The sequence below is a fragment of the Anomalospiza imberbis genome, chromosome 10 (assembly GCF_031753505.1).
Source record: "Anomalospiza imberbis isolate Cuckoo-Finch-1a 21T00152 chromosome 10, ASM3175350v1, whole genome shotgun sequence".
NCBI classification, from domain to species: domain Eukaryota; kingdom Metazoa; phylum Chordata; class Aves; order Passeriformes; family Viduidae; genus Anomalospiza; species Anomalospiza imberbis.
Window position 1 is genome coordinate 17,109,903 of NC_089690.1, and position 21,262 is coordinate 17,131,164.

The 21,262-nt window shown below is 40.6% G+C and overlaps 1 protein-coding gene across 1 annotated transcript in view; it reads left to right on the forward strand.

The window, feature by feature from the left end:
* The first annotated feature begins 420 nt into the window (after nt 1-420).
* The window catches only part of CUL3 (cullin 3), a 55,367-nt gene continuing 34,525 nt past the window's right edge, over nt 421-21,262 (forward strand). The window contains exons 1-2 of the mRNA XM_068200941.1: nt 421-621; nt 19,503-19,700. Coding sequence (XP_068057042.1) covers nt 556-621; nt 19,503-19,700 — 264 coding nt within the window. The 5' untranslated portion in view covers nt 421-555. The remainder of the gene's footprint in view (nt 622-19,502; nt 19,701-21,262) is intronic.

The following is a 21,262-nucleotide window of genomic DNA, read 5'->3' on the forward strand; positions in this document are numbered from 1 at the left end:
CCTCGCGCGGCGCTGCTTTCCGCCAATCAGCGGCGCCCTCCCCGCCCGCGCGCCTTCCCCGCCCTCCACTCCCCGCCCGCCGCGGCCGCGTCGGCCCGCCGGAGGCGAGACGTCTCGCGAGAGCGGCGGAAACCTCGCGAGAGCGGCGAGGCCCCCCCCCCCCTCCGCCCCCGCCCCCGGCCCTCCCGCCGCCCCCGCCCCACCGCGGCCGGATCCGAGTGTGCCGGGCGGTGGGAGGGGAGGGAAGGAAGGGAAGGAGAGCAAGGGAAGGAAGAGAAGGGAAGGAAGGGAAGGGGGGGCGCACGGCCCTGCGCAGTGAGCGATGTTTGTCCGCCATCGCGGCGGAGGCTGAAGGAAGCGCCGCCAGCGGAGCGAGGGGCCCGTGCCGCCGCCTCTCCCGCCCGGCCCGGCCGGCCCGGCCTCCGCGCCCCCCCGGGGGCCGCACTCGCAGCGAAGGTCGCCAGCGGCCTCCCCCGGCCCGGCTCCCGGGTCCACCGCCCCGCCGCGCGTCCCCCGGCTCTGCCGCTCCGCGCCGGAGGCGCCGCCGGACCGAAGATGTCGAACCTGAGCAAGGGGACGGGCAGCCGGAAGGACACCAAGATGCGGATCCGCGCCTTCCCCGTGAGTACCGGGCCTGGGCCGGGCCGAGCGGCCTCCGCAGGCCCCGGCGCCCCGTGGGCCGCGCTGTGTGCCGGGGCCGCGGGGCGCGGGCAGCGGCGGCCGCGGGTGCGAGCGGCGCGGGGGGAGCTGTCAGCCGGGCCGGGCACCCCCAGGGCCGTGCGGGGCGGGGGGAGCTGTCAGCCGGGCCGGGCACCCCCAGGGCCGTGCGGGGCGGGGGGAGCTGTCAGCCGGGCCGGGCACCCCCAGGGCCGTGCGGGGCGGGGGGAGCTGTCAGCCGGGCCGGGCACCCCCAGGGCCGTGCGGGGCGGGGGGAGCTGTCAGCCGGGCCGGGCACCCCCAGGGCCGTGCGGGGCGGGGGGAGCTGTCAGCCGGGCCGGGCACCCCCAGGGCCGTGCGGGGCGGGGGGAGCTGTCAGCCGGGCCGGGCACCCCCAGGGCCGTGCGGGGCGGGGGGAGCTGTCAGCCGGGCCGGGCACCCCCAGGGCCGTGCGGGGCGGGGGGAGCTGTCAGCCGGGCCGGGCACCCCCAGGGCCGTGCGGAAGGCGCTCCTCAGGGAAGCGGTGCCGCACGGAGAGTGGGAGGCGGAGGAACTGGTCCCTGCGATTATCGCCTCCCTCATCAAACAAATCAATTATGAAAATCCACGTACGGCAGTGGGGAGGGGGGCAGTGGGGACCGATTTCTTTGTTTTCAAGGAAAAGGCCTCAAAGAGGGAGCCGAAGGTTATGCGCATTCATCAACAAAATTAGTTAGCCCCGGAAGGTGTGGGGGGGAATATTTATTTACGTCTTCTGCAGAGTTTCCTCTTGCTGAATTTATCTCTCCGCTCTGTAGAAAACGTTCTAAGTCGTACGATTATAAAATGTAGGTGGCACAATGCCAGCTGTTCAGAAGGTGTTACTGTAAACATGTAGGCATAGGTAACTTGCTGCAGGTTCGGCAGAGTCGTGACCGTGCCTTCGCTTTGAGTTACAGAGGGGAAGGAGCCAGATTATTAATTTGAAGTGCCATAACGCGGCTGTGTTTTGACAGTCGGTTCAATTAAAGCTTACAACAGAATAACACCTACAGCACGAGTAATGGCGTTGGGGAACGAGAGGAATAGGAAAGGTTCAGTCTGCCGGAGCGTGTGTGTGTGCAGCGGGGTGTATGTTAAAAAGAAGATACTTAGCTGAGTCTCTGGCTTTTAAGCATTAGCGTTGGCTTTTCAGGTGTAGTGTGAACTTTTCAATGCTATGTCTGATCCCAGTAGGCAGTGGTGTAGAACTAATGTGCTGTGCCTTTATAGAGAAACTGGACATACCTGTTTATCTCATTTCACTGGCAAGGCATATATCAATATATTTACTTCATCCAAACTCTTGCTGATGAAATTAGAAGATCCTTTATAGGCTCAGCACCCAACTTTACAGCAATCTGAGTTACACTGTTTTATTCTTTCCTCTACTTTTAATGACTGATAGTTGCATTTAGTGGTAAAAGTAAAAAGAAAAAAGTGGGCTATGAGATTAGGAATTTTAGCTGATGATAGGTTTTTCATCTCCATATTTCATTTATTTCTTTTAAAAAGCCTTTTCCAAAAATGTCAGTTTTGGATTATAGAAATAAAGGTGAAGACTTCCTGCCATGTGGCCACAGTTTTACTAACAAGTAGTAGGAAAACCTGTACAAACATAAACCATGACAAAAGTAATGTGTATGTTTTATAACAAACTGCACCTAAGTTAGCAGCCTTTTAATTTGATAAACAAATTCATGTATTCCAAGTGTGAATATGTAGCTGTGGGTCAGACAACAAAGGCAGACCTGACAATGCAATAAACTGAAGTTTGTGTATTTCACCTCTTCTGTATGTGAAACTTGTTTTACAGGGGTGAGAAGTGCTCTAATGGAGCCCTGTTCTTACATAAAGTTAAACATTGTCAAGTTTTTTTTAACTGTTTTTACTAGCATTGTCTTTCTTTTCAGTTGCTTAAAGAATATCTATGTTAAAATGTGAAAAACAAAGTGTCTTCTTCCTAAAATAACTCAGTAAGTCACAAGTCATCAAGGCCTGCAACTATATGGGGACATGTGTTGATAACAACTTTGCAGGTGTCCCCTCGGATATTATTTTTTTACTTAAGACATTTTGTTGACAATCCTATTGATAAGGTGTTTATAGAAAAGAAGCATGTACTTTGTTGAGAGATTTGGAGGGGTTTCCCTTTGTTAATTGCAGAAGTCAGCAGCTGTAGTTGATGTAAAAATCTTAAGACACATTTTATGTGTGCCTAAGTGGTTGTGAAGCTTGGTCCAGGAAATGACTTGGTGTTGGAGACTGCAGTGGGATTGTTTGTGTCAATGAGGGGCATTTTTGTGGGGAGTAGAGTCTTATGTTTAGAAAATGTGGTACTCATGCAGCAGCTATGGATCCTCGCTCCTTTGTCCCAAATGTGGTGGTTCTGCTCTTGGGCTCTCAATTAAGAGTGCTTCCAGAGGTGGTTTTGTAGGCTGCTTCAATTTGTCTTATTGATCATCTTTCCTCAGGAGGTCTTTCTGTTTTTGATTAGTTTGCTTCTTGCATGGAGGTAGCTATTTACTATTACATTAGGCTAAAAATAGCCAAATTGGAATGGTGGTGTTCCTAGAACATAGCAATATTAGCATAACTTCCTTCATGCAGGTTCTGGTTTTTTTAATATTTTACATTTTTGTAGTGCATTTCATACTTCTGTTACTATGTTTTATAATAGCTAAAGGAATTGAGAAATAGTAATTTGCCAAACATTACCTAAGTTTACCTTTTCTACCTTATGAAAAATTTGGTAGAAGTGGGCCAAAACTTGGAAAAGCACCAGTCTTCTACCTGGAGATCTTAATACTTAGAAATTAGTTTTATTCTATATTTCTTTTTTATTATTCTTGTAATTGGTGCTAGATTATCTGTCATCCCAAGTATCCATTAAGATTTGCTAGCTCCTGGTGTGTGCTGTGATGTGCTTTTTCTTACCTCCGGGCAATGGCATGGGGTGCACTGTTTTGCTTGTACACAAGTGGGTTGTAGAGTAATCAAAATTAACTGAGCAAAATGGTTTTCTGTATGTTTACCAGTTGTTCTTTTCCTAATTTATAAATTATCTTACTATGAAGAACTTTGCATTCTCTTGTTCTTCCTGACTTAAAGATGGTGATAATCCAGATGAGGATGCATTCTCTGAGTCTTCAGATTTGAGCATATTTCAAACCTAGGAAGAGTAACAGAAATGAATTTCTGAGAGAGTTCATTGTATATTCAGGAAAGCAAACTCATGAGGTTAAGCTCAGAAGACTTCCAGTGTGCTACTTTCAGTATCTACTTCTGGTACTTCTAACACCTCCATAAAATCTAGCTGTTCCATAGTTATCTAAGGTCTATCCAGAGAGCGTTCAAAGTGGTCTTACAGCCATACATGGAACAGTGGAAGAGGGACAGAAGGTTCCTTTTTCTCAAGCAGTTTTCAAACCTTGTTGTTTCAAATTCATACACACTGCAACAGATATGAATATGGATGCTAAAAATAAGAACATTTCAGAAATGTCATGTAATTGTCTGTGATATATGTTGACTGCAGTTAGTAAGTTGGGGTTTTTTAATTATTTGGAAGAGTGCAGTGGTCTACTGAATACATGTGTAAGATATGAAAATGCAGGTTTGATACAGCTACAGAATGTGAATTGCACCTGTTTTGAAGAAGTGTTGGGGTTGTTTTCTTCCAGATTTAAAGGTGCTCTCAGGGACTTAGATTGGCTCTCACTCCTTAACTCTCAGCCCATTACTGCTGGCTACAGGAATACTTTCAAAGCTCTCAAACAAGTTTACAGCAAATCTGATTTTAAGATGATTTAGTTGATATGTGAAAAATGGTGCCAAAAATGGTAGGTTTGCACTTAAAACTTTTGGAGAGATGTGATTTCTGTAAGGGAGATCTAGAATGTGTAAATTATGTTTCCTATTTGAGCTGTTTTGCAGTGACTGGTTAGCTAGTGGAAAACTGTAGCCTTAAATGTATTTTGACGGAAAAGTTGTACATAGTAAAAAGAATCTGACATTTCTTACAGAAATAATTAGAATGTGGGAATTCAGAAAGCATTTGGGGAATTAATTTTCAAAATTTAAACAAGCAGCATTAAGCTGAATGAACTTTTTTGCAAGAGCTCATTCTCCTCTCAGTGCAGGTGTCACCATCAAATTGGTTGGACAGATCTTTCTGCAAGCCAGCATGACCCAGTGTAGATTACTGGGTTTGATCATTGCAGTTGGAGGGCGTTTTTTGAATGCTTCCTTTCCTGCAGAGATGTCTTTCTTCTCTAGAGCAGTGCTACAAAGTAGTGTTTTGCCAGTTCTCAGAACTATTTTGGTGAATCAGTGTTACACAGTTACATTATGAATTCTGCACAGCATTTAGAGAGATTCTACATGTGCACTTGCAGTAGAACAAGTCTTTAAAAAAACGTGTAAGCTTTTGACTAGTTTTATTTGAAATACTTGTGCCCAAGAAAATTCTCATTTTATTCCGTCTTGTGGAGAAAGACAGACAACCTTTCATTTCCTTCAACTGTTTATTGATTGATGTTACTTCTTCCTCGAAGTTACATAAACTTAGAAGTAAATAACTCCATCTCTTCCATGAGAAAGTATTAAGACTCATATTTTCATTGCCAGCACTCCTTTCTCCTCAATCTAACAGCCACTTGTTCTAGGCATTGTGTAGGCAGAAGGCTTTTTTTTTTTTTCCCAGGGAGCACCAACTGCTTCTGTGGTTTGTTTTGAGTCTTGGGGAATTGATGATGCAGGTTGAGATGAGGTTTGTTAAATTTATACTTCAGCCTATAGCGTGTAGATCTATCAGTTCCAGCAGTTGGTGTAAATTTGGTCCATCTTGAGCATCTTAGAGCAGATAGCCCCTAGAAAAAACACTGAAATGTGGTTAAATTTTGAAGCATTCAGGTTATGTAAGCAGTACGTGAGGCTCTGCTTTGGCTTGTAACCCTCAGAGCCTGTGTGAGGTGTTGGGGAGAGCAGGGAGAGGCATGGAACGTGGGGAAAGAGTGGAATGGGGGGTGGTTTACTGCAGGGTTTTTCAGCTCTGAATAAAAGAATGTGAGCATACCGAGTGCTGCAAGATCACCTGGTTAACTGCATGTTTTACATGCTTGGCTTGTGAATCTTGACTACTTTATATTCTCAGATGTATTTATGAGAGCATCTTCACTAAACCCATGTAACATTCACAGTCATGAGTTCACATTCACAACTGAAATTTTGGTAGGCTTAAAAACTAGGAATAAAACAGACCAAAACACTAAAACACGTTCTTTTTCAAAGGAAGGGGGTTTTGTGCAAATTAAGAAAAACATGGAAATACTTGCTATTTACTGGACATTAAAGCTCATGAAATCCATCCAGTTTTCACAATTTTTTTCTTTAATGAAATGCTGTGAGCAAACTGAATGTCCTAATAATACATTTAGAATTTTTAAGAGGTGAGAGCACTAATTCCAGGGCAGTCTGAGTAGTTAGTTGTAGGTGGGTTTTTATTTGGTTGTTTTATTTGTAACACAAGGTGCATATAATCATTTAGTTTTTGCTTAATCTTGTTAGCATTCATCAGTTCTGTACATGTTCAGGTTTCAGTTACAAATTTTCTCGGTTTTCCTTGTTAACTGGGTCTTAAGTTCTGAGCAATGATCATTTGTAGTGGTATAGAGTTTTGAGCCAGTGTCTCTGAGTGGCTCAGGAAGGAGCAGTGCCATTTATGAATCTTGCTGTATTTGAAATTTGCTTGATTTTGCACAGGACTGCAAGGCTAAAGCTGAAGTGACCTGTTAGGATTTTTATGCTGGCTAATTCAATCTGAGCTTTTTCAAGTGGCTTCATTAGGGTTCTCCATCCCTTCACTCGAGTTGTATAGTAATGCATTATTGAACAGGAGTTACTATTTTTCCCTTCTGGGGTAGGTAAGAGAACTCTGTGAGAGTGGCTATAAAACTGATGAAGAGTTTTTGATATTCTACATAAATAATTGTAATAGCACTATGTAACATAAAATTAGCCATTTTTCTGTGAAAGACAGTAAAATTTCTCAAAATTTTCCTTTAAATCTGTTCTGGACAGGTACACACAGCATAAGTGACCCCGTTTCTCAGAATTTCAAGCAAGTATTCGGAGGTCTTAGGCTTTGATCTGTAGGGCAGGTAGTCCAAGTGCAGGTGCCTTTAAATTTTCATCACCACGACTGATGTGCAGTGTCAGTGTCCCTGCATGTGGTGAAAACATTTTGTGATAGACTGGGACAGATTTTTCTTAAGATAGTTTGAGTGAGTCCATTCATAAAAGAGTGATTGTGTTACAGTCTGTAATGGGTTCTTGACCTTGTACATATGCTCACTGGATCTTATCTTTGATTTCTAGTAGCTGTACAAGTGGAAAAGCAGCTCTTGAGAAGTAAGGTCATGCTTTTCATTCTGAGTCAGGTTTTGTGGAAACAGAGCAGGAAAGTAGCATTGTAGAAAATTCCAGCACGGCCAGGCATACTTTTAATCACATGATTATTTTCTGTTTCTGAAGGTCAGTTAAAGCCAGTAGAATTTTTAAATGACTGATGTTTCTTTTCTGAAAGTGCAATTACTGGCATCTCAGCATAAGTAAATACTGTTAGATGGCTTAACAAAAGAACTTCCATATTGACTTCAACATTCTAGGAAAGGCAAAAAATGCACTTAATACATGAGTACTGCAAGGAGAACAAAACTGTAATAAACACTTATGTGTGGATGGTGTTTGCAGTGGAGTGGCCTCAATTCTTTAATTAGCTGTGTATAAAATCAGTGTTTGAGGGCTGAAACTGTCTTGCTTGTAGTTTAGATAAGGTATAATACTATGCAAAATGTGAGCAGATAACTTGCTTTATTGGTTTATGGTTATGAATGAGGTTCATTTGTGGAAAAGCCAATTTTTGTTTAATGCTAATGAGAATAAACATAAATTAAGGAAATAAATTATACATGTGAATGATATAAAATTGGACAAGCTTATATAATAAATTCATAACATTAATTTCTTAGACTGCATGTGGTCTGAGGATAGGGTGTGCATGTCTTTTTCTTACATATTGTAAGTGAAGCATCTTTGTTGAAATAAATATTTTACTTCCACACTAGTTTTGTTTTTAGAGTGTTGATAGCATCTGAGTGGACCTGGTTTTTTATATTACACACATGAATTTAATTTTCTGCATGGCTGTAATTTTTTTTCTATTGCACTCATTTCAGTGTTACTCTTAAGTCTTGCAGGCACTGCTGATCTGTGCATGTGATCATGGTGTTTGCACTGTGTGGTACAAAAATGCCCCAGAGAGAGGTTATTATCAGGACACAGTGGTATTGATTATCTGTAAATTTATAAGAGATTTATTGTGTCTTCCTTCTTCTACCTGAAGTAAGCTATGGGGGAAAAAAGAATCATCCTGTGCTGGCTTCTGTTTACCATAAAATTTCATCTTTCTATTCCAGTGCAAGTTCTCAAATTGTTCTGCTGCTATTATTATGGAGGAGGAATTTTCATCAAGCCCCCAAAATCTCTCAAGGCCCTTTAGCCCCATCATCTCCCTTTCTTCCTTCACCCCCCTCATCATTCATTGTATTCCTTGTTTTGAAATGATTACAGGAAATGTGTCTGCAAACTGTATAAGCTGGTGTGTATTTCACAGATTTCCTCTTTACATAGTGTTGATTTTTGGACAATTGTAAAATAGTGAGCTTCTTGTAGGTTAATTGAAAAAAGGCAGAAACAATTCCTGTGGGATTTGCCTTCAGTGTTGAGTAGGCAAGGAATGGGCTATTTGTGGTCCAGGGAAGCTTTCTGAATTCAGGTCATCAAAGCTGGGAAGTTAATGAGCTAATAGATTTTTTCACTTGGGGAGATGATACCCCTGAGAAGACTCAGTGCCTTCCACAGAAGGTGTGGATGTGCAGAACAGCATTAGCATTGCTTTTTCCTTTGACTCTTCTTAACTGGGATTGAGGCATGCAGCATCTCTGTTATTTTTTTAAGGTTATTATAATGTTAATATTGTAGAGGTCACCAGTACAAAAGATTTGCCAAAAAAACCTAATTAATTTAATCCCTTATTTCTATTTCTACTTTGTAATGTTTGTTGGGTAATGGTCTAAAAACTAAATGGACATATGATCACATACTGAATCAAAGTTTTAATCTGTTCTGACTAGGTTAAAAACAATATTTCTATTCATTTAGAGTTAGGAATGATCTTAGCAGTCTGGGGTGTAGTGGTGCTGCTTCTGCTGACAGTGACCTGTTGTCAGGTATGGCACTCAGGACAACCTGCTGCTCATCACCTGCAGTGCTGAGCTCCCTGTGTTGTAAAAGGAAATGAAGAGAGTCAGGGGCCTAAATCCCACTGAAATTTGAGATTTCCAGCTATCTTCAGTCTTTGCTAGTAAATCTTGTTATGTTATATGTAAGCGAACACCTTCCCTTTCTGCTTTCAAGTCTTTAGTAAATTGGAAGTGGTTCCAGTGGAAGAGGAAGGAGCCGCCTTCCATGTCCTGGAGTGTAAGAGCCTGCACATGGTCCCTTATCCCAAGTAAGCAGCTTTGAGGAAATTTGCAAGCGAGTGTAATTTGTGTAGTTTGCTCACAGTCACACAGTCCTCAGGTTTTGAAAAGCTTGTCCTTGCCTCTTAAAAGCTTTTATTGCAGTGGAGTGCTAAATGGCTTGAATGAAATTTTTAGGATTTGGCCCCATTTATAAATGGGAGAAGCCATGCCCAGTAGTTAATAAAATTTCGTGCCACTGTTTGCAATGTCTTGTCATTTTACTTGCCAAGAGCCTGTTTGACAGACACACAGCTGAGCTGTACTTGTCCTTCCCTACACCTTATAGACCTCCAGGATCCTGCTGACAAATGAGAGGGATGATTCACTCCCAGAAATCCAGATTTTCTTTGTTCCGTCTTCTGTTGTTCTAATTAGGTTCAAATATTTTCTTTTAACACCAACTTTGTTTAGCATAGAAACAAAGCTATTGTATTTCTTTCAGGAACATATTTCCTCCTGTTACACAAGCCTTTTTTTTTTTTTTTTCCATAGCTTTAGTTTGAGGAAAGTTGTTTTAGGATTACTACTTCTGAAGTGAGTCAGGAGGACTCTGAACTTCTCATTAGTTTTCAAAATACTGATAATAATTTCTATTCTTTTGGGTAGGACAGAGGAAGTAGATAGATCTTTAGTGTCAAATCCTTATATTTCTTCCTCTGTTTCGTTCAGAATGGGTTTTTATTTAGTTAAGCAATCCTGACACAATACACTCTCTTTTTTTCCTGAGTGTTATTTGCACAATAAGTGACAGTACATCTACTAAAATATAAGTCCAAAACTTACTTCAGGTCTGAAAATGATTCTGTTAATTTCCAAAGCTAAAAGTGAAAGATCAAACTTTCTGAACTGTGACTTAGATATGGACTTCAGCTCTGAATTTGCAGGGAAGTGAGAGTATAGATAATATATAGCAGCATATAGTGTATATGGAGAGTGTATGTACAGCAGTATAGACAGCTCTTCTTTACCCTTGTTAGTTTGAAGTGCTTTTGGGAAATCAATACTTTCATTGCAGGTGTTTTATAGTCCTCCTCTGTTTTCAGCTGCTGTAGTAATGAGCACTGTAGAAATGTCACTGAATGTTTTTGAAAGGAGCCTTGGTTAATAATGTCACTCTTTCGGCTGTTTAAGTACTTCCATTCTGTATCAGTGACAACTATCTTTTGAGATAGAACTTCCTAGATTTTGCCTCTTAACAGTTCTTCTAGAAGCTTGTACAAAACCAATTAATAGTTTTCTTTTAAATACAACTTCTTAAAAAACAAGTTTCATAATGTAATATCAGGTGGGCAAAAGATTGCATCGTGGCAGGGGAGATTTACTCATTCACAGTGAATGCCTTTTGATATTTGAAAGGCATTTAGATTTGTCTGCACATGCTGGGGAAAAAGATGTTATTTAAAAACTTGGATTTCTGGGTTTTAATTATTATTCTGGTGTCTTCTTTAGGCAAAGCATGCAACTGGTAGAATAAGCTCTTTAGTGTATATAGAAGCACCTCAGTTTATGTTGAAAAGAAGTTTATTTTGGTGTGTATTCTTTGCTTTTCCTCATTATCCAGCCCTCTTGGAGGACAACATCCATTAATCCTTGCTGAATAAAGCATATGCTTATTTCAAGCAGTTTGGGTATTTCGGGAAATAAGTAGCAAGGCAGATGAGTGAGGAAGACTTTTGTTTATATGATCACAGATGCAGACATTACCAACTTTATCCCCTGTTGTTACTTAACCTACTGATAGAGATTATAGAGAGAGCCTTGAAGACTGCTCTGTGTGAATCCATGTATATACCAATAAGTGGATGAAAAATGAGTCTGGTGAGCCAGCATTCATTTTTCATTGGCCCACTCAGACAAGCAGTATTCTGCTTTTGTCTGTATTCGTAAGAGTTCTTTATGTGTATTAATAGAGTGACTGAAAGTGCCTTTTGTAAGCTGAACATCATAAATTGCAAAGTGAACCCATAAGTTGATTTTTGGGGAGTATAAGTTGCCCACTAGTATGGGATAGTGTTGGGAAAATGTGCAAAGGTCTGTAAGAAAAAAATTGTCTTTGTTCACAGAATCACCACTGTGTAACTTCATGTTTCAGTTTATTTGTTTGCCTCTTCAGAATGTCTCTGGTTTTTTGCATTTTTTGAAAGAAATGAAACAAAAACTTTATGATTATCTGGAAAGTGATGGCTGCTCAGAATTACCTAGTTCATAGTCTCGGTTCAGATGAAGCAGGTGTTTGGGAGAAGTTCTCATTTTTTTCTCAATTTTCTCCCCTTCAGCATTTTATGTTCCATAGATTTGCAAGACAAAAGATGAGGAAGGGTATTTGGGAAAAACAAAGTTGAACTCTAGAGTAAGAGAGGTATGTTGATAGTTCAAGATAAGTCTCATCCTTCTGAATTTGTTCCTAAAATATGACAGATAAATGAGTATCTGATCCTCAGTTTTGTACAGTTGCCTAAGTATGTCAAAACTGTTGATGCAGTATTACATGTTCTAATAAAAATTTGTTTTAAGCATTTCATACAGGCTGTTAAATTTTGCTGTTGTGTAGCGAAACTCCTCTCAGGCCTAGCTATAACGCAGGCAAGTGTTACATTTTGAGAGAATTAACAAATCCTTTTTCCTTAGATTTACTAGAAAAGGAAGTTCCTGGAGCATAATGCATTTTGCTGTAAAGCTCATAACCAGACAGCCAACCTGCCTTCCTCCTCAAGCTCCTACCCCAAAGCAGCACTTGTTTTGTGAGACCAGCATGCTCTGAGACAATGCCTTGGAGTAAACCAAATCTGCCAGTCGTGGTGCAGGAGTGACTCCTGCTTTTAAGGAGCTATCACTTTTTAGGCTGCTTAACCCAACTGCTCCATACTGGCAGAACAGATTTTCAGTGCTGCAGAACCCATTCAAGCCAAGTGGAGAAGGAAAGGGTTTCATCTAAAATACTCCAGTTCTTGGATGTTTCAGTCGAGGAGTCCTCTTTGATTTCATTGCAGATTCTGCTTGCTTCTGCTGAGTTAAGCCTGGGAAGGGAGAGGTGGATTTTGCAATTCCTGTATTTCTGTTACCGATTGAGTACTGTCGTGGAGCCCTGCCTGCAGTGGCTCAAGCCTTTCTGAGGGTGAGAGTAGAGTTGATTGTTTCCCTGTCCTTTAGAGTATATCTCTCAGCACCGGTTCCTCAGCTCATCTGCTGAGCCTGGAATGGAACATGGTGCAGGCTGTGAATATTCCTTGCAGGAGGAATCTGGAGAAGTTTAGTGTAGGTTTTGCCCACCCAAACAATAGCAATACTTGAATACCACGGGAAGAGTGAAGAACAAAACACAGGTATTAAAAATTGTGTCAGTATTTAATCTTGTAAATGACAACTGGCAGATGTCATAAGCAAGTTATAGGCATTGATTCCCCCCACCACACACACCCTCTGAGGAAGTATAATACTGTAATAGGCATTTCCTGACACTCCTTAGGAGATGTGGATAATATTGTATTGGCATCTTCAATTGTTGTTAAAGGTCACCTAGGAGCAAAAGGTGTCCTACTTATTCTTAGGACAGTTTTGATAGAATATTTCTATGACTTCCCTGTGACTCTTGGCAGATATCCTAAGATTAACAGCCCAGATGCAGGAGAAGAGCAGTGAGACAGGGTGCCCCTTACTTTCTTCATGCTCCTTCTCTTGGCCTTCAGTCATGCCTTTGGTGTGTCACAGTCAACCTGTTCAGATAACACAGTTGAGAAACTTTGTGGAACTTTCTTTGTGGTGGTTTTGGTTGTTCGGAGATAAGTTGTTTTTATTTGTGGGAGAGTGTGTGTAGCCCATGCATCCTCTTCCAGATATACTCATTGTTACATAGTGAGGAAAACTTCAGAACTCAGATAAGTGCTGACATTGAATTCTCCATCTGACATTAATAGGAGTACATTTTATCTACTCTGTAGTTGAAAAAAAATGTAGTTCCATATCTTAATATGCCATTTTTCAGAGATATTCTTGGAGCAAATGCTAGACAATGTATCTCTGTCATTGTAAATTCTTGTCTTTTAAATTAACAATATTCAAAGGGTTTATAAAAATTCAAATAGTTATTAGGTTCTAAGGCAGAAAATGTACTGCTCTTGCCCTTTTCTGGATAACCTCAGCCAAACTGCATCCAGAATGAAGGATACAGGCTCAGGATACTGAGTTACTGTGTAACAGCCAATTTAATACCATCTTGATGGATGCCCTGTCTTGCAGTGGAAGGGAACAATGTTGGTGACAGTCTCCTTTGTCTCAAGGACTGTGTCCCTGCGGTGGCAGTTTTAGATAACAGCAATCAGACCCTTCTCATTTTTTCTGTGGAGGGATAGGAAATGGGGGAGTGAGAATAGGTGGCAATTATTAGGTGCAAATTAGGTGCTACTCCCAGCACTGCTGGCTAACTTTAATTCTTGGTATCCACTCATTTCCTCACTTCCCTCACTTCCTTCAAGGTAGAGAGCATAAACACCTGTATTCTCTAATTCCAGTTGGTTCTTGTCCCAGTGCTCTGTGGTATTAGACATGTGAAGAATGTCATGGGAAGGAATGAGGCAGATGGTTGCTTTTTTTGAAAACTTTGAGAAGCCTTGTTCTGCAGTAATCACTTCCAGACTGACATGTTTCACCTGCTAATGTGTAGAATTGTGGTAAACACTCTCCAGCTATGCTGTAGAAAAACTGAGTAGTAGTGTTTGAGAGTAAAAATGACCTGCAAATGTGTTGACAGTCTATTAAAACTTCTGAGATTAACAATTTTGGTCTGAGATATTTGTGTGAACTTCCTAGAACTTGTCTAGAACTTTCTTCTGCGTGAAGGATAAGAAGCTGTGTCTGGTCCACTGATCTTGGGAGTACTGGTTCATGTATCTCCTGTTGCTGCTGGTGGACTTCTGGGGATCCTCCTGCTGACACTCTGTAGGACATCTGTTTACCTCTTCCTCGCTTCTTTCTTAACCCCCTCTTGTTAAGAAGACTAAATAAGTACTTAAAGCTGGCATAAACTATCAAGATTTAAGAATGCTCCTAGCAGTTTACTTCTGTAATTTTTCCTTGCAATTCACAGCATTTCAAGAATGGTTGTATAAGAGGAGCGAGCTGTGTTAAGTTAGTGTAGCTGTGTAGTGTTAAGGGCAAAATGATGGCAAGGAAAAAAATGACGAATATGGAATGAAGTTGTGTTCAGAGGAAACTGTTGTAGAAGTTAAAGTAAAGAGAATAGAAATTATACCCCAAAACGTTTATTTCTCTGCAAAGCAATATGGTTTTCCAGCAACAGGTATGTTGGAAGTTCCTGAATCTGGGAGTTTTAGTGTTGTTTTTTTGACTGTCGTTGGTAGAAGCTAGGGAGCAAACAGCGGGTTCCACTGGTGACCACAAGTATTTTGTTGCTCACCTTTGTTACCATACGCTGCATTTCCATTGGAAGACTGGTACAGGCAGTTTGAAAAGGTCACGTGTCCACAGAGAGCCCTGGTTTTCCAGCTTCCTCAGCCTACAGCTGTAATGTGTATCACCAGATCACCCAGTGGTTAAGGTTGGAAGGCACTTTGGGAAGTCATCTTGTCCTGCCCCACTGCTCAGGGTCACCTAGAGCTGGTTGCTCAGGACTGTATGCAGGTGGCTTCTGAATGTCTCTAAGGATGGAGAACTTCGCAGCCTCTCTGGGCAACCCATGCCAGCACTTGGTCACCCATAGAACAAAAAAATTTTCATGATGATCACAAGGAATCTCCTGTGTTTGTGCCTGCTGTGTCTGCTCTTGTCACTTGCACTACCGCAGAGGCTGGTTCCCTCTTCAGTACACCCTCCTTTTGGATTTTACGTATACTGATTTGATGTCTGCAGGGTTTCTCTAGGCTGGCTCTAGAGGCTGACTCTGTCCTTCCTATGAGAGATGCTCCAGAGGCTTGTTAGTGGCCCTTCACTGGACTGTCTCCAGTGTGTTTGTGTCTCTCTTATACTGGGGGACCCAGAACTGGGCACTGTGCTCTACGTGTGGCTTTCCAGTGCTGAGGAGAGCCCTTGGCCTGCTGACAACTCTTCCATATGCAGCCTAGGATACCATTAATCTTCCTTGCCTCAAGGGCCCATTGGTTTGTCATCAACTTGATGTCCACCAAGAGCCTTGGGTTCTTTTCTGCCCAGTCATGTTCCCCAGCAGGCATTAATGCATGGGGTTGTTCCTTCCCCCTAGGGAAGGATGTTGCACTTCTCTTTGAACTACATGTCTAGAAGGGGGCTGATAAAATTTTGTATGAAGTTACACGTTGATGAGAAAATAATGAGAATTGAGCTGTTTGCTTGTTCTGATTGAATGCTGTGGTAGATTACTTGGAAGAGGTGGTACTTGTAAGCTTTGAGGAGGGAGAGACTGAGAAGTCTCTTCAGGACTGTTGCCAGCTTTACCTGCTTTACAGGTGATAACAGCAATAGATTGCTGACAGTGATGGTTTATTTGACTTGATGCTTTTAATAGAGTAGACAGACATTGTTAAAGGAAAGGGCTTGAGTGTATCTGATCCTGCACTGTGGAATAAAGGACCTTTTGAGTCCTTTGTAGTCTCTTTTTTGTGAAATGACTGTACTTTCATGTACACTGACATTTTAGTCTAATTTCCTCAAGATGTACTTGTGCTACACTCTGAGTTCAGATGTTTGTGCTCGAGTTGCATCTTTGAATCATTAGCATTTGGGCAGCAGTGTGTGGAAGTTTTCCAACCCGCGGCTTCTTATAAACAGCTCTCTCTCCTGCCAATAACAGACTTGGTTGCTTTCCCATTCCCCAAGAAAGGTAATGTTCAGATAAGTGTGAGTACATTAACACGTTTCCTCTGCTTGGACACTGGCTTCTTGCTATCTTGGTGAATCTGGGTGTAGACACTACTGAAATGACTGGGATTTCGCTTCTGAAAGCCTTTCCAAACCTGTGTGGTTTTTTTTCAAAGACCAGCAGAAGCAGCAATCTGCGTTCTGCTTAAATCTGCAAGAATACAAAGACACAAGTAAGGCAACTGTATTCTAACTGTGGATTTTAGTTCTAAAATATAACCTTTAGAAGAAATCTGGGAAAAACATCTTGGCTCTGATCCTGTATTTGTGGAAGAGGATCACTTACAGACTTCGTTGCTAGGGTTCTAGAGAGTTGCATAAATCTTCATTGGTGGGTCAGACTGGGGGATTTGGATTGCAGTTGTGCTGTCAGTGATGCTTTTGTAGAGAATTTTGAAAAATGCCAGTGTTCTAGTAGCATCAAAAACTTACTGGTTTTTTGTTTGGATTTTAAATCTGCCTGCAAGCCTGACTTAAGGAATGGGATGAAAAGACATGAACCTGTGAGTTAAATAATCCAAGAGTACATTGCAATTCTTACATACCCTTGAGAATACAGGAAGATCTCTTCCGCTCAAATGCTAATCAACTTTTCAGCAGCAGGGAGGAAATAAAACATTTTTCCTCAAACTTTACTGCAGTGACTTACTGCCAAATAGAATGGAATTATTTAAAGTATTAGGAGTCTGCTTTGTTAGAAAACACTGCTGCAAACAAGTTAGCTATGCTAGGTCTTTTTGGAAGACAGTGTTCTTCTAATGTGATATTCTAGAACTTGAGCAAATCTGTTCCCATAAAACCTCACTGATGTTAATCTCAGTCAGAAACAGAATAAGAAGCTGCATTGAAAAGCAGAGTTTTTAATGCTTAATCCTAAAAGGTAATAAGATAATTTTATAGTACTTTTTCAAATATTTACCTCATGGAGATGTGTACTCCTTAAAATTACCTTCTGTCGACCTTTCTTGTGCTGTTGGGAGTAGCTCGTGGAATGTCAATTGTTAAGTGGCAAAAAGCTCTGTGTTCTTATTTGTATTCAGGGCTTTGGAGCAAATAATACTGCAATCATTCCTTTTTTATAGCATTTGGATTAAAAGTACAAGAATTAACAGTTTGCTTTTAGCTTTTTGCTGAAGGGATCTGAATTACCAGATGTGCTGCTTTATCTCTGTGTGTAACGTACAGAGATGTTCTCTGTGACCAACCCAGAAGCAGGAGCACTGTAATACCTCTGCAGACTGGTGCCCAGTGACTTGCCTGGTTTATACAGATCATACCTTTGCTCAGAATACAGAGTGCAATTAAATTGCAGTTGAGATAAAAAGCTTGTGTTGGCTGAGAGTTTTTTAATTAGCAGAGGGAGCCTCTCTTTGTTTGAAAACAAAACCTTGGGTTTATGCAAGGAAAGCTGAAAAGCTTTTACTTGGATTGCTGTCTGCAAATCTAAATGGTTGCCTTCATTATCAGTACTTGTGAAATTGCTAGTTCAGGAAGACTGTAGAAAATAACTTCCCTGAAGGAGCACCAATGTAGCAAATGCAAATTAAAAACAAAATTACTGACCTTTCATTGCTGTGCATAGCAGAATAAGGAAGTGTGGAGGGACCTGTGACATTCCATCCACCATTCCTCTGTTAGGTTGAGGCTTTACATTTAGGAGATAGGGAGCTAAAATTTTTTCAACGTGTTTGTGATTTTATTTTGTTTTCACTTTTAAATATATAATGGCACATCTTAAGTTTGGGGTACATAGAGTTTAGTAGTCAAGTGGATCTGGTATTAGAGGAGAGAAAAAAGTAATAACAGGATTATTTTTATAATAAAAATCTTTGTATTTAACCAAAACTCCAAAAGATGCACAGGATAGAAAACTGCATGTCCTGTTTTCATTTTATTCAGCAGCCCATTCCCTTCCAAGGCAGTGAATGGCTTCTCTTTATTGTGAGCTGTATTGTTATTTATCATGCCTAGAAAACTTGATACGATATTTTGAAAATACATGTAAAAATATACTTTGAGTAAAAAGATTCTACTAAATAATTTTATTTGATTACAAATGCAATCACATCTAGTCTTCATATCTTTCCTCTATTCACTTGGGGGGTTTTGTTGGAGGGAGAAGGACAGGTGGATTAGGGCTGGTCGTGATTTTCCTCTGTAATGTCATACCATTATTCTTTCCTCTTTTAATACTTTCAGTTCCTATTTTCAAGACTACTTTGACAGTATTGATAGACTCTGGGATATTTTCACTTCCCGTAGTAATTCTGGCAATAGCAGCTTTTTTCCCTTCTCTCTTCAGCCCTTTTCTTTAGCTATAAAATGCTAAATATGTTCTTGGTTTTGTATAAACTAAACCAAACTCAACTTTAACCATTGCTTTGAAAATTGGTTCAGTTTAAGTGTTTGGGTTTTTTTGGTTTTTTTTTTTTTTTTTTCATTTGGGTGATAAGACTTGGCTGAATCACAGGCTTCAAGCAATACTGGCATCTGATATTTTTTTGCTATGCTTACTTGCAATCCCAGATACTGCTTTATCCATAAAACATCATATATTGAAGAACCTTTGCAGTGGTAAAGCACGAGTGTGAAATGATTCACACTAAGTACTAGATAGAAGTTTGCTGCTGTATTGAGACTACTTCTTGTAAGAGTTTTTCTCCTTCTCTGAATCTTTGTTTTTTCTTTCTGTCTGTGTGTTTACTGAAGTTTACAGCATCTGAATAACAGATCAAGCAGATGCTTAATGCTTGGTACATGTCATTTAGAAAGGCATTTATTTGTATTTGTGCAAAGGGAATATGTTCAATGCAAGTGTTAGTGTTGAGCACTTGTGGGGGTTTTCAGTGGAACCTGTGATTATTTAAATTGTAGGTACAGTGTTGTAGTTGTGTAATTCTTCGGCCATTAGTACCTCAGCTAGCTCAAGCAGATGACCATGTTCGCTAAATCTGTGTCAGACATTATTATCTTTTGTTGTACTGGTTGATTTGGGGTCTGGTGAAGCAGATTAGTATTGCAGCACATTTTATGAGGTGCCAAATAATGTGTTAATATGGAATGAGAGTTAACCATCTGTCACTGTCAACCTGTGGAGGAAGAGTGGAGAAGAGACTTTTGTCCACAGTTACCTGCCTTTCCACCTCCAAAGGCTCTGGAGTTGGATTCTGGGCAATTGCAGTTCTGAAACAAAGAAAGCATTAAACGTTTGCAAATTAGTTTTCATAAATATTCTTGATATCTGTACTAGTATCATAAATACTGTTTTTCTTTTACTAAAGTTTGAGAAATCCTATGATAATGGAGTCAACAAGATGGGGCAGAGCAATTACCTCATATTATCTATATTCTTTTTTTTATTCAAAACAATAATATGATGTTTTATTTTTACAGATGACTATGGATGAGAAATATGTGAACAGCATTTGGGATCTTCTGAAAAATGCAATCCAAGAGATTCAGCGTAAGAACAATAGTGGTCTCAGTTTTGAGGAGCTGTATAGAAATGCTTATACAATGGTGTTGCATAAACATGGTGAAAAACTCTACACTGGACTAAGAGAAGTGGTCACTGAGCATCTAATAAACAAGGTTTGTCCATTTGTGAATTAAAATAGTAGTGTCTTATATGAAAGAATTCTGAACAGTTATTTAAATGACAGAAAATATAACTTTATTATGTTACCTTGCGTTGCAGTTGTGTAGCTTCTCTCAAAAATGGTAGCATAGAGCTAACAACAAGCTCAAATGATTTCATGTTCCAGGTATTGTTTGTTGTAAATTACAGATGGAAGGCAGACCATAGGAAGCACTTGAAAGAGTGTAACAGGAAACGACTTTTTTTTGAAGAGTAACTATTAAAAGCTGTTAATCTTTTTAAAGGTCTGTGTCATTTTTGGTGGCATTTTGTGACTTTCTTAGGCCAAATTTTGTCTTGTTTCCTAGTCAGTTTTTTTCACCTGTGGAACAAATAAATACCAGTGTAAGAACTTGTTTTCTCTAGGCTAATGAAATAATTTCCAGGTTAATGAGACAGCTGTGCTGGGATTATGCCCTTTAAAGAGGCGGTAGGCACTGTTCTAAAACAGCAACTCAGCAATAGCAAAAGTCCTGAGTAGCTCACATTCTGCCATGTCAGCCTTTGCAAAACCATGTAGGTCAGTCAAAATGACATGCAGAAACTTTCTGAAGATCTATCATCTTCAGGTCTCGTGTTTAACCATGGAAGTCTTTAGCCTTTGAGAGGAGTTTAGAATTGATTAATAAATATGTAAGTGGAAAAAGTTAGAAGTCACTTTTTAGGACTCTGGGTATTTTTTCATGGCAATAGGATTCTAAGTCTATGGGAGGTACCTGCCTTACTCCTCATGGTAACATCCACAGCAGAGAGGTATGTGTCCACTTTCATCCCATATTCTGGCCATGGGTTCAGATGGAGTATCAAGATTTTTGTCCTGTTTTTATAAGATCTGAAAAGGAAAGTCAGAGACCATCATGTGTCTTGGATGATTACTTCTGGCTGAATTACAGAGAATGGATGGGAGATTTATGGCTAAATAATGCAGGATGCTTGGGGACTTTTTTTGTGTGTTCCAACTGCAGTTACTGCTGTGGCAGAGAAATGTGTTATTTCTTTTGTAAAATCCTAGTTTTCAAAGGTGTGGTCCAGATAAGTATAGTCTAAAAGTGCTTTGAATGTGGGGCTTTTTTACTGTGTGCAACAGAGGAGACATCTTCTATGAAGTGGTTAAATAATTTGCAGTTCTGTTCTATAATTGTAGCACATCTGTGACTCTCAAAAACTTCTTGTTTCATTATCTGTGCATTCATAATCTGTACTATTCATATAAAATGTGGCAAATGGCTGAGGCTTTTTTTGCCTTGTTCTTGTATATGTTTATGCACTTAATAATTGTGACACTAAACTTTTATTATTCCTAGGCTTTAGTTTATCCTGGTTTAATTTGATGGGTGTCTTTTTATCTTTGTTCCTAGGTGTTCTGCCACTTATCTTAGTTCCTAACTATTTTGCATATTAAAAATTATGCATTTGCAGAATTAATTATTCTGAAGTGCTGATTATGGCAGGCTGACAAAGGAGCAGAAGATTTTGAGTTTGTACTTTCAGTGCAGAGGCTGAGAGGCCTGCGCAG